This window comes from Mobula birostris, unplaced genomic scaffold (assembly GCF_030028105.1).
Source record: "Mobula birostris isolate sMobBir1 unplaced genomic scaffold, sMobBir1.hap1 scaffold_834, whole genome shotgun sequence".
In the NCBI taxonomy this organism is placed as follows: domain Eukaryota; kingdom Metazoa; phylum Chordata; class Chondrichthyes; order Myliobatiformes; family Myliobatidae; genus Mobula; species Mobula birostris.
The window spans coordinates 63662-76613 of record NW_027278551.1 but is presented as its reverse complement, the minus strand read 5'-3'; the positions used below and the strand labels follow the sequence as shown (position 1 = coordinate 76613).

The 12952-nt window shown below is 45.3% G+C and overlaps 2 protein-coding genes across 2 annotated transcripts in view; both read right to left on the bottom strand.

The window, feature by feature from the left end:
* The window catches only part of LOC140193766 (zonadhesin-like), a gene marked incomplete at its 3' end in the record, with an annotated part of 61749 nt that extends 57277 nt beyond the window's left edge, over positions 1-4472 (bottom strand). Inside the window, exons 1-3 of the mRNA XM_072250933.1 lie at positions 4334-4472; positions 3345-3455; positions 250-374 (exon numbers count right to left, since the gene is read on the bottom strand). Coding sequence (XP_072107034.1) covers positions 250-374; positions 3345-3455; positions 4334-4367 — 270 coding nt within the window. The remainder of the gene's footprint in view (positions 1-249; positions 375-3344; positions 3456-4333) is intronic.
* Positions 4473-5451: 979 nt separating this feature from the next.
* Positions 5452-12952, bottom strand: part of LOC140193767 (uncharacterized) — a 47596-nt gene continuing 40095 nt past the window's right edge. Inside the window, exons 9-12 of the mRNA XM_072250934.1 lie at positions 12139-12214; positions 6015-7354; positions 5919-5929; positions 5452-5785 (exon numbers count right to left, since the gene is read on the bottom strand). Coding sequence (XP_072107035.1) covers positions 5452-5785; positions 5919-5929; positions 6015-7354; positions 12139-12214 — 1761 coding nt within the window. The remainder of the gene's footprint in view (positions 5786-5918; positions 5930-6014; positions 7355-12138; positions 12215-12952) is intronic.

Sequence of the window (12952 nt, the reverse complement as noted above, 5' to 3'; positions counted from 1 at the left end):
CCCAGATTGGGTAAGGAAGGAGAGCAAGACACACCAAATGCTGGAGGAACTCTGTAGGTCAGGCAGCATCTATGGAAACGAGTAAACTATTCCTCTCCTTGGATGCTGTCTGACTTTCTGAGTGACTCGTTTTTTGACCTTGGTTTGACCTTAAGTCCAAATGCCCTCATCAGACTAGATAAAATCGCTTCAGGTAACTGGTCCCCTGGTCGAGCAAGAGTCCTCAAACTGGAGTGCAGCAAAACAAACCAGAATCCTCCTGTTCTTCATCAGAGTGATGGTGAGGCTGTCGATGGTGACGTAGAGTTTCCTCAGGTAGGTTGCTCCAGGAAGACCCCTCTCTTCATTCTTCCCCTCGATTGTGAACCAAGGACCTAGACAACAACAAAGCAGGGTCACGAGATGAACCCAGGCCCTGGGAAAGCGCAAAGCAGGGTCACGAGATGAACCCAGGCCCTGGGAAAGCGCAAAGCCAGGTCACGAGATGAACCCAGGCGCTGGGAAAGTGCAAAGCAGGGTCACGAGATGAACCCAGGCCCTGGGAAAGCGCAAAGCAGGGTCAGGAGATGAACCCAGGCCCTGGGAAAGCGCAAAGCAGGGTCACGAGATGAACCCAGGCTCTGGGAAAGCGCAAAGCAGGGTCAGGAAGAAACATAGAGGCGGGGGAAGAGGGGGAGAGAGAATGAGAAAGTGAGAGGAGAGGGTGGAGAAAATGAAGGGGAAGGAGAGAGAGAGACAGAGAGAGGCAGGAGGAAGGAGGAGAGAGAGTGGGAGGGAGAGAAAGAGGAGAGGAGTGAGAGGAGGACAGAGAGGGGGAAGGATATTTGAGAGGGGGCAGGAAGGTTGTAAGAGGGAGAGGGAGAAAGCAGAGGGGAGAGAAAGGAGAGAGAGAGAGAAGGATGGGGGAAATAATGTAAAAATAGGAAAAAAGAGAAGGAGAGAATTTTGAAATAGACAGAGAGAGAGAGAGAGACACACACATACACACAGACAGATGTCCAGTTTTACATATAAAAGTGCAGACACACACACACACACACGTTGGAAGTACGGCACTCTGGTGCAGATACACACTCAGCTGGACATTCCAAGACGTGCATACCAACAAGCACAACATGCACCAGTTGCCCTGCGCCCGTGATGTACAGATTAAGTTGGAAAGAGTACAGAAAGACTTACAAGGGTGCTGCCAGGATGGTGGGCTTGGGTTATACGAAGAATAGGCTGCAACCTTTTCCTTTGGAGCATAGGAGGCTGAGGGGTCATGTTAGAGATTTATAAATTCTTGAGGATGGATGGTCTTTTTCTCAGGGTCCCATTGGAGTCTAAAACTAGAGGGAGTAGGGTTAAACTGAAAGGGGAGGGTTTTCTGGAGGTCAGAGAGTGGTCCGTATCTGGAAAGAGCTGCCAGAGGAAGTGGTGGAGGCTGGTACACATAAAAGACATTTTGATTGGTACGTGGATAGGAAATGCTTTGAGGACTAAGGGATGAGTCGGGGCTAGCACAGACAGCATGGCCCGAAGGGCATGGTGCTGACTGGTGTAGAAGCACAGATGGCCTTGAATGGAAAACCCTATCAAAAGTAGTGGATGCAGCCCAGTCCCTCAGGGGTAAAGCCCTCCCCTCTGCTGAGCACATCTACACAAAGCATTGTGGCAGCAAAGCTGCATCTATCATCCGGAATCCCTACCAGCCAGGTCATGCTCTCTTCTCACTGCTGCCATCAGGAGGAAAGTACAGGAGACTCAGGACTCACATTAGACCAGAAGCTATAGAAGCAGAATTAGGTCATTTGGCCCATCAAGTCTGTTCTGCCATTTCATCATGGCTGATCCATTTCCCTCTCAGCCCCAATCTCCTGCCTTCTCCCCGTTTCTCTTCATGCCCTGACTAATCAAGAATCTATCAACCTCTGCTTTAAATATGCCCAATGATTTGGCCTCCACAGCCACCTGTGGCAACAAATTCTACGTATTCATCACCCTCTGGTTAAAGAAATTCCTCCTTTTCTCCATTTTGAATGGATATCTCTTGATTCTGAGACTGTGCCCTGGCCCTCTGTGCCCACCACAGGAAATATCCTCTCCACACCCACTAACATTCGATAGATTTCAATGAAATTCTCCCCCTCATTCTTCTGAATTCCAGTGAATACAGGCCAGAGCCATCAAACACTCTTCATATGACAAGCCTTTCAATCCTGGAATGATTTTTATGAACCTCTTTTGAACCTTTTCTAATGTCAGTACATTCTTTCTTTGATAAGGGGCCCAAAACTGCGCATAATACTTAAAGTGAGGCCTCACCAATGTCTTATAAAGCCTCAACATTATGTCCTTGCTTTTATATTCTAGTAAGGGCATCAGATGTAATACTGGACACAAAGATTTTGCTTACTGAATACTTTTGGGAGCATCTTATGGATTTTGGGCTACTAATCATGAAAATCACCGTGAAATTTCCATATCACGCATTATTTTATTGAAATCACCTATATTTGTCATTTCAATTCATAATTCAAGTCAGAATAACTGATGCCAAGATTAAGGAAGGAATTTTTGTTTGTCCACAAATCAAACAGGTCATCAATGACAGGCAATTCAAAGAACTTCTAGTGGGACCAGAGAAAATCACATTGAAGGCATTCAAGGATATAGTTGAAAATTTTCTTGGCAACTACACAGCACCAAACTACATGCAGCTGGTTGGCAACATGCTTCAAGCACACAAAACCACGAAGTGCAACATGTCACTAAAGGTTCATTTTCTGCATTCCCATTTATATTTCTTCCCTGCAATTCAGTGCTGTCAGTGACGAGCATGCTGAAAGGTTTCACCAGGACATTGCGGTCATGGAGAAACGGTATCAGTGCAACTGGAATCCATCAACGTTGGCTGATTATTGTTGGAGTCTTAAGCGAGAAACCTCAAACACTGAGTACAAAAGAAAATCATCAACAAAACACTTTTAGCTTAGTTGAAGTATTGCAAAGTGTCAGCACTGTTATGCAATTAAACGCATTATATTCAATAAAAGTTAATTTCTTGTTTCTTCAAATTCCTAAGTGTTACAAATTGTCCGAAATGACATTTGCGTTCAGCTTCAAGTGGTCTATCATAATGAAAAAAAAATGCTGAGGAATCAACACTTTTGGAAAAATTTGTTGTCCAGTGTTACAAGGAGAAGGCAGGAGAACAGGGTTGGGAGGGATAATAAACCATCCGTGATGGAAGGACAGAGTGGATTCGATGTTCCTCTGGACTAACTCTACTCCTATGTTCTATGGTCTATAACAAGACATTAATACTGATATACCACACCATTTCTTCAGACCGTACGTACCTGTGCCTTTCTGGCAAGTGCTGGCAAGGGTATAAGTACAGGTACCCAAGAAGGTGAACTTCCTGTTGTCAAAGGTGATATAATGAGGGTCTCCAGAGATAATGCAGGAACCTATTGGGCAAAAATCAGATTGATTGATTTACTGTAAGGAGCTTGTACGTTCTCTCCGTGGCTCTGAGGATTTCTCCCAGTTTCCTCCCACAGTCCAAAGATGTGCTGGTTAGTAGGCTAATTGATCTTTGTAAATTGTCCCATGATTGTGTCGGGGTTAAATTGAGGCTGTCAGGGGTTGCTGGGTGGTGTGGCTCAATGGGCCAGAGGGGCCTATTCTGCACTGGATCTCAAAATAATTAAATAATAATCAGCACTGTTAATCATTCTTTTACATAGTTTGTCAAACACTTTAAAAATGCATATGAACACATTCTCTCCTCCACCCATCTTCTCTGTCACTTTAACTATTCCCCACTTTGGCCTCTCGCCTGCCTATCACCTCCCTGGCTCCCCTCCTCCTTCCCTTTCTCCTATGGTCCACTCACCTCTCCTATCAGATTCCTCCCTCTCTAACCCTTTACTTCTCCCACCCACCTGGCTTCACCTATCACCTCCTAGCTTTCCCTCCCCCCCCCCCCCACCTTTTCATTCTAGCATCTTCCCCCTTCCTTTTCAGACCTGAAGAAGGGTCTCGGCCAGAAATGTCAGCTGTTTATTCATTTCCATAGACGATGCCTAGCATGCTGAGTTCCTCTGGCATTTTGTGCATATTGCTCTAGATTTCTGGCATCTGCAGATTTTTCACATGCTTACAAAGCGATTTGGGTTGGTTAGTCAAACAATGCCTTTTACAAACCCATACCCACTCATTAAAATTCTCAGTGTTATCTTTAGGTTTTTTACTAACTTGTTTGTGAAGATTCTAGTTACCCACAAAGGCCGGCCTTAACTATGGTGGATGTTACACATTGCAGTTGGATTTGGATTTGACATACCTGAAGGAGTTGGAAGTTCTGGGGTTGTTGTCATTGTAGTTTCTGGGGTTGTTGTAGTTGGAAATTCTGGGGTTGTTGTAGGTGTAGTTTCTGGGGTTGTTGTAGGTGGAGTTTCTGGGGTTGTAGGTGGAGATTCTGGGGTTGTTGTAGGTGGAGATTCTGGGGTTGTTGTAGGTGGAGTTTCTGGGGTTGTTGTAGGTGTAGTTTCTGGGTTTGTTGTAGGTGGAGTTTCTGGGTTTGTTGTAGGTGGAGTTTCTGGGTTTGTTGTAGGTGGAGTTTCTGGGGTTGTTGTAGGTGGAGATTCTGGGGTTGTTGTAGGTGGAGATTCTGGGGTTGTTGCAGTTGTAGTTTCAGTGGTTGATACTGTTGTATATCCTGTGGTTGTTGTAGGTGGAGTTTCTGGGGTTGTTGTAGGTGGAGATTCTGGGGTTGTTGTAGGTGGAGATTCTGGGGTTGTTGCAGTTGTAGTTTCAATGGTTGATACTGTTGTATATCCTGTGGTTGTTGTAGGTGGAGTTTCAGGGGTTGTTGTAGGTGGAGATTCTGGGGTTGTTGTAGGTGGAGTTTCTGGGGTTGTTGTAGGTGGAGATTCTGGGGTTGTTGTAGGTGGAGATTCTGTGGTTGATACTGTTGTATATCCTGTGGTTGTTGTAGGTGGAGATTCTGGGGTTGTTGTAGGTGGAGATTCTGGGGTTGTTGCAGTTGTAGTTTCAGTGGTTGATACTGTAGTATATCCTGTGGTTGTTGTAGGTGGAGATTCTGGGGTTGTTGTAGGTGGAGATTCTGGGGTTGTTGTAGGTGGAGTTTCTGGGGTTGTTGTAGGTGTAGTTTCTGGGTTTGTTGTAGGTGGAGTTTCTGGGTTTGTTGTAGGTGGAGTTTCTGGGGTTGTTGTAGGTGGAGATTCTGGGGTTGTTGTAGGTGGAGATTCTGGGGTTGTTGCAGTTGTAGTTTCAGTGGTTGATACTGTTGTATATCCTGTGGTTGTTGTAGGTGGAGTTTCTGGGGTTGTTGTAGGTGGAGATTCTGGGGTTGTTGTAGGTGGAGATTCTGGGGTTGTTGCAGTTGTAGTTTCAATGGTTGATACTGTTGTATATCCTGTGGTTGTTGTAGGTGGAGTTTCAGGGGTTGTTGTAGGTGGAGATTCTGGGGTTGTTGTAGGTGGAGTTTCTGGGGTTGTTGTAGGTGGAGATTCTGGGGTTGTTGTAGGTGGAGATTCTGTGGTTGATACTGTTGTATATCCTGTGGTTGTAGGTGTAGTTTCTGGGGTTGTTGTAGGTGGAGTTTCTGGGGTTGTTGTAGGTGGAGATTCTGTGGTTGATACTGTTGTATATTCTGTGGTTGTTGCAGGTGGAGTTTCTGGGGTTGTTGTAGGTGGAGTTTCTGGGGTTGTTGTAGGTGGAGATTCTGGGGTTGTTGTAGATGGAGATTCTGGGGTTGTTGTAGGTGGAGATTCTGGGGTTGTTGCAGTTGTAGTTTCAGTGGTTGATACTGTTGTATATCCTGTGGTTGTTGTAGGTGGAGTTTCTGGGGTTGTTGTAGGTGGAGATTCTGGGGTTGTTGCAGTTGTATTTTCAGTGGTTGATACTGTTGTATATCCTGTGGTTGTTGTAGGTGGAGTTTCTGGGGTTGTTGTAGGTGGAGATTCTGGGGTTGTTGCAGTTGTAGTTTCAATGGTTGATACTGTTGTATATCCTGTGGTTGTTGTAGGTGGAGTTTCTGGGGTTGTTGTAGGTGGAGATTCTGGGGTTGTTGTAGGTGGAGATTCTGTGGTTGATACTGTTGTATATCCTGTGGTTGTAGGTGTAGTTTCTGGGGTTGTTGTAGGTGGAGTTTCTGGGGTTGTTGTAGGTGGAGATTCTGTGGTTGATACTGTTGTATATTCTGTGGTAGTTGTAGGTGGAGTTTCTGGGGTTGTTGTAGGTGGAGATTCTGGGGTTGTTGTAGATGGAGATTCTGGGGTTGTTGTAGGTGGAGATTCTGGGGTTGTTGCAGTTGTAGTTTCAGTGGTTGATACTGTTGTATATCCTGTGGTTGTTGTAGGTGGAGTTTCTGGGGTTGTTGTAGGTGGAGATTCTGGGGTTGTTGTAGGTGGAGATTCTGGGGTTGTTGCAGTTGTATTTTCAGTGGTTGATACTGTTGTATATCCTGTGGTTGTTGTAGGTGGAGTTTCTGGGGTTGTTGTAGGTGGAGATTCTGGGGTTGTTGCAGTTGTAGTTTCAATGGTTGATACTGTTGTATATCCTGTGGCTGTTGTAGGTGGAGTTTCTGGGGTTGTTGTAGGTGGAGATTCTGGGGTTGTTGTAGGTGGAGTTTCTGGGGTTGTTGCAGTTGTAGTTTCAATGGTTGATACTGTTGTATATCCTATGGTTGTTGTAGGTGGAGTTTCTGGGGTTGTTGTAGGTGGAGATTCTGGGGTTGTTGTAGGTGGAGTTTCTGGGGTTGTTGTAGGTGGAGATTCTGGGGTTGTTGTAGGTGGAGATTCTGTGGTTGATACTGTTGTATATCCTGTGGTTGTAGGTGTAGTTTCTGGGGTTGTTGTAGGTGGAGTTTCTGGGGTTGTTGTAGGTGGAGATTCTGTGGTTGATACTGTTGTATATTCTGTGGTTGTTGTAGGTGTAGTTTCTGGGGTTGTTGTAGGTGGAGTTTCTGGGGTTGTTGTAGGTGGAGATTCTGGGGTTGTTGTAGATGGAGATTCTGGGGTTGTTGTAGGTGGAGATTCTGGGGTTGTTGTAGGTGGAGTTTCTGGGGTTGTTGTAGATGGAGATTCTGGGGTTGTTGTAGGTGGAGATTCTGTGGTTGATACTGTTGTATATCCTGTGGTTGTTGTAGGTGGAGTTTCTGGGGTTGTTGTAGGTGGAGATTCTGGGGTTGTTGTAGGTGGAGTTTCTGGGGTTGTTGTAGATGGAGATTCTGGGGTTGTCGTAGGTGGAGATTCTGTGGTTGATACTGTTGTATATCCTGTGGTTGTTGTAGGTGGAGTTTCTGGGGTTGTTGTAGGTGGAGATTCTGTGGTTGTTGTACCTGGAACCGATGTAAAAGGAAGAATGTAAATATTGTCACCTGTCAGCTTAATCCACAATGAGGTCTGGGCACTGGAGCATACCAAAGCGAATGAACCTAATGTTTAGACGGAGACTTAAGCGCTGGACTGAATCGGAAGGTCAGATACAGGCCGAATCGAGGCAGTGAGGACCTGGCCTCAGAATGTATTGAGGTGAATGAACCCAGTGTTTGGACGTTGACTTAGTTGCTTGGCCAGATTGAAAAGGTCAGGGTGGAGGTGGGGCCGAGGCAAGCAATGGCTGGTCAGATCGCTGCTCTATGACTTGGCTCCGCACTGAACTGAGTGGCTCCCTTTGCACACTTCAGTTAAGAGTGCTATTTGCTTGTGGTTATTGTTTGTCTGACCTGTTTATTTTCTCTCTCTGCACACTGGGTGTTTGACAGTCTTGTTTTGAATGGGTTCTTTTGGGTTTCTTTGTTTGGTGGCTGCCTGTTAGGAGACAAATCTCAAGGTTATATAATGAATAATAAATGGACTTTGAACTTTGAATGTGCTGTTCAGTATGAGGAGGTTAAACTGACTGCACAATGTCCGGCTATGGTTATAAAGCTGCAAGAGGACCCTTGTCCCCGGGGAGTACCTGTCCCAGGGTGGCCAAAAGCAGAGAGTGCGTATTTGGCAATGAACTGAAAGCGGTAGGGCAGCATTGGGTTCACTTGGGGGCACTGAAAAACCAGCCAAGGGGGCTGCACCACCTGCCAAACTGAGTCAGAGAGAGATGCAGGCCTTCAGCCCATTAGGATTGAATGACTTTTCATATACGAGCGTTCGATGGCTCTGAGCCTGTCACTCACTGGAATTCAGAAGAATGAGAGATGATCTAATTGACACCCATCTAATATGGAAAGGCCTCGATAGAGCAGATGCTTCCTATGGTGGGAGGATCTAGGACCAGAGGATAGAGGAGCCTCAGAATAGAGGGGCGTCCTTTTAGAACGGAGACGAGGAGGAATTTCCTTAGCCACAGAGTGGAGAATCTGTGGAATTTGTTGCAGCTGTGGAGGTCAAGTCATTGGCTATACTTAAGGCAGAGGTTGATAGATTCTTGATTATTTAGGGCAAGAAGTATACAAGGAGATCGGAGCTGAGCGGGGAATGGATCAGCCATGATGAATTGGTGGAGCAGACTCGATGGGCCAAATGGCCTAATTCTGCTCCTATATCTGAAGGTCTTATGGTCTTATTAAGTTTACACTGAACATCAACCACCATTTGCTCTGCTCGAAGTTTATTCTCCCCACATTCCCATCAACACCCTCCCTGGTCTCTGCTGCTCACACGGGGGGTGGAGGTGGGGGGGGGGAGAAATTAACCCACTGACCATGCTCATTGTTAGGATGTGGGAGGCAAATGGAGCACCCAGCGGGGCGATGAAACTCACACGGTCTCATACACACACACACACACACACACACACACACACACACACACGCACAGCGCTGGAGGTGGGGAGCGAACCCGGGGCCCGAGAGTTGTGAGCTGGTGGCCCTGCCCACTGCAACACTGTTGCACCTTATTGTTGTCAATTGTTAACCCCCCCCCCCCGATTCAGAGGGAGAGAGAAGGAATGGGGAGGGTACCAGTGATTAGGGACTTAGCAGCAGGATGTATAATTTCTAACAAGTTCAACACACAAAGCAGTGGAGGAACTCAGCAGGTCAGGCAGCATCCGTGGAGGGGGAATAGGACAGTCGATGTTTTGGGTTGGGACCCTTCATTTAGATTGGATCAGATGAAGGGTTTGGACCCAAAATGTCACCTGAACATACCCCCTTACAGATGCTGCCTGAACCTCTCAGTTCTTCCAGCACTTTTGTATACTGCTCCGGATGCCACGCCTGCAATCTCACCCATGGTATAAACGCCATGAAAATTAGCGTTCTACGGGAATGCCTCTTTGTTAGCTGCCCCTTGCACCTAGTAAGGTGGTCGCTGAGATTGTGTTGATAGTCTTCTGTTGCTGTAGCCCATCCACTTCAAGGTCCAACAGTTTGTTGTAGTCTGTGGTTATTCGAGCTAATGTCACAATGCTCGCTGGCAATATCAGAACCCAAGTGTGGAGTAAAGAGAGATTTCGATGCAGAGACGGCTGCAAGGGTTTATTCGAAGTTCAAAGTAATGTATAGAAAAGCCTGAGATTCATTTTCTTGATGGCATACTCAATAAAAGAATAATACTCATAACAGAATCAATGAAAGACCGCACGGACGTGGGCATTCAACTAGATTGCAGAAGACAACAAACTGTGCAAAATACAAGAAGAAAGAAATAATAATAATAAATAAATAAGCCATAAGCATCAAGACTGTAAGATGAAGCATTCTTGAAAATGAGTCCAGAGGTTGTGGGAATATTACAATGATTATTCACCATAATTCCAAAAGAACATCGGTGGTTCGGCCAAGCAACACCGCATGTAGTAACATTCCCAAAACTAGGACCCCGTCATTAGTGCTAATTGGGCATCCACTTAAATAATACAGGTAGCACTGAATCAGTGAGCCTACCAACATAAACTTAATAACATAAGCTTAAACAGAAAGCTTCCAGAAATGGCATTTCAAAGAGTGATTTGCTCAAGGAAAACACAAAGGATGCTAAATGATTAACGACTCTCATTAAACAACAATTAACCATCTCAGGTGCTGTAAAAGTCACAGAGCCCCATACCTCCTGGAAACCCCCACAGGCACAGATAGCTCATTACAGTCGCTTCTCTATCAGCTTGAACTAGTCTGACCATTCTCCTCTGATCTCTCTCAGGTTAATCTAATCTAATCTAATAATCTAATTAGGGTTTTTTCAGGTTGGTTCAAGATTTTGATGGAGATAGGGATAGAACTTGACCTTGAATGGAAAATCCTACAAAAAGTTAGTGGATATGGCCCATCATGGGTAAAGCCCTCCCCACCATTGAACACATCTACATAAAACACTGTTACAGGAAAGCAATATCCATCATCAGGGACCCCCACCACCCAGGACATGCTCCCTTCTCACTGCTGCCATCAGGAAGTAGGTACAGGAGCTTCAGAACTCATACCACCTGGATCAGGAGCAGTTACTACCCATCAACCATCAGGCTCCTGAACCAAAGGGGATAACTTCACTTGCCCCATCATTGAAATGTTCCCACAATCCATGGATTCACCTTCAAAGACTCTTCATCTCACGATACTGATACGTATTACTTATTTATTTATTCTTATTATTTCTTTCTTTTTGTACTTGCACAGTTTGTTGTCTTCTGCACTCTGGTTGAATGTCCAAGTCACTGCGGTCTTTCACTGATTCTGTTATGGTTGTTATTCTTTTATGGATTTGCTGAGAATGCCTGCAAGAAAATGAATACAAATGCACTTTGATAATACATTTACATTGAACTTTGAAGTTGTTACTGAACCCTGAGGTGTGGGTCTGTGTCACAGTGGAATGACTTTAATTGACCATGCTAGACTGAAGGAGTACAGAGATCTTAGAGCAGGCATTCCCAACCTGGGGTCTACGGACCCCTCGGTTAAAGGAAGGGGTCCATGGCATAAAAAAAAGTTGGGAGCTCCTGCCTTAGAACATTGTCAATTGTCCTGAGGACCTAACCTGGACCCACCATATTGATGCAGCTATAAAGAAGGCAAGACAGTAGCTGTAGTTCATGAGGGGTTTGAGGAGATTTCGTTTATCACCTAAAATAAACTCTAAAGTTTCCACAAATGTACCATGGAGAGCATTCTGACTGGCTGCATCACCGTCTGGTATGGGGGTGGGTGGGTGGGGGCTACTACAGAGGGTCGAAATAAGCTGCAGAGAGTTGTAAACTCAGTCAGTTCCATCTTGGGCAATAGCCTCCGTAGTATCCAGGACATCTTCAAGGCGCAGTATTTCAGAAAGGTGGTGTCCATCATTAAGGACTTTCATCACCCAGAACATGCCCTCTTCTCATTGCTACCATCAGGAAGGAGGTACAGAAGCCTGAAGGTGCACACTCAACAATTCAGGAACAACTTCTTCCCCTCTGCCATCCCATTTCTGAATGGACTTTGAACCCATGAACACTACCTCATTACTTTTTTAAAAAAATTCTGTTTTTGTACTGTGTATCTTAATTTAACTATTTAATATACATATATAAGACCATAATATATAGGAGCAGAATCAGGCCATTTGGCCCATCGAGTCTGCTCCCCCATTTCATCATGACTGATCCAATTTCCCTCTCAGCCTCAATCTCCTGCCTTTTCCCCATATCCCTTCATGCCCTGACTAATCAAGAATCTATCAACCTCTGCCTTAAATATACCCAATGACTTGGCCTCCACAGCCGCCTGTGGCAAAGGATTCCACAGATTGACCACTCCCTGGCTAAAGAAATCACTGTTCATCTCCGTTCTAAGAGGACACCCCTCTATTCTGAGGCTGTGTCCTCTGGTCTTAGACTTTTTCATCATAGGAAACATCCTCCCCACATTTACTCTATCAAGCCCTTTCAGCGTGTGATATGTTTCAATGAGGTCACCCCTCATTCTTGTAAATTCCATTGAGTACAGGCCCTGAGCCATCAGACACTCTTCATATGACAAGCAGCTCAATCAATTCAGTATATACTTACTGTAATTCAGTTTTTTTCCCTCTATTATTAGAGAAAGTTGACAATTTCACAACATATGCCAGTGATATTAAACCTGATTCTGTAAGTAGTGTAGAGTTTTGGAAATAAGGTGGGATTATTTGAAAAGTTCCATACCGTCGCACGCCACAATACAGACTTTGTCCACTGCGATTTCAGAAGTCTTCTGTCCTACCACACCTTCAAAGACAAACTAGACGAAGAATTATAGCAGATTAGATCACTGATCTGTCTGCCCCCACCCTGTCTGACCTATGAACGTTTGTCCACCTCCACCCCAAATATTAGAGCTGGAATTTAAAGGGAAGTGCAGAAAGATCTCCCATCATTTCAGAATGCCCCACACCTCAAACTTTCATGCTGGATGGTAGGTGGAATTCAGTGCTAGAGGAGATGGAATCAGTGTACAAGTGGATGGTTCTTTGAAGGTAACTTCGCACATAGACTAGGTTTGGCACCCTGGCCTCTATCAGTCAGAAGTTGAGATATACAGTATTTTTCAGTTGTATAGTCATTGGTGAAGACACATTTGAATTACATATTGTAACAGACACAAAATGCTGGAGGAACTCAGTAGGTCAGGTAGCATCTATGGAAATGAATAGACAGCCGACGTTTTGGGCTGAGACCCTTCTTCAGGACTGAGAAAGAAGGAGGAAGACGCCAAGATAAAAAGGTGGGGAAAGGAGAAGGAGGCTAGCTGGAAGGTGATAGGTGAAGCCAGGTGGGTGGGAAAGGTCAAGGGCTGGAGAAGTAGGAATCTGATGGGAGAGGAGAGTGGGTCATAGGAGAAAAGGAAGGGGGGGACAACCCAGGGGGAAGTATAAAGGTCAGAGTGGGGAATAGACCAAGCAGGGGAGGACACTTTGTTCACTGGACAGAAAAATCAGTGTTCATGTCATCAGGTTCAGAGGGTACCCAGAAGGAATAC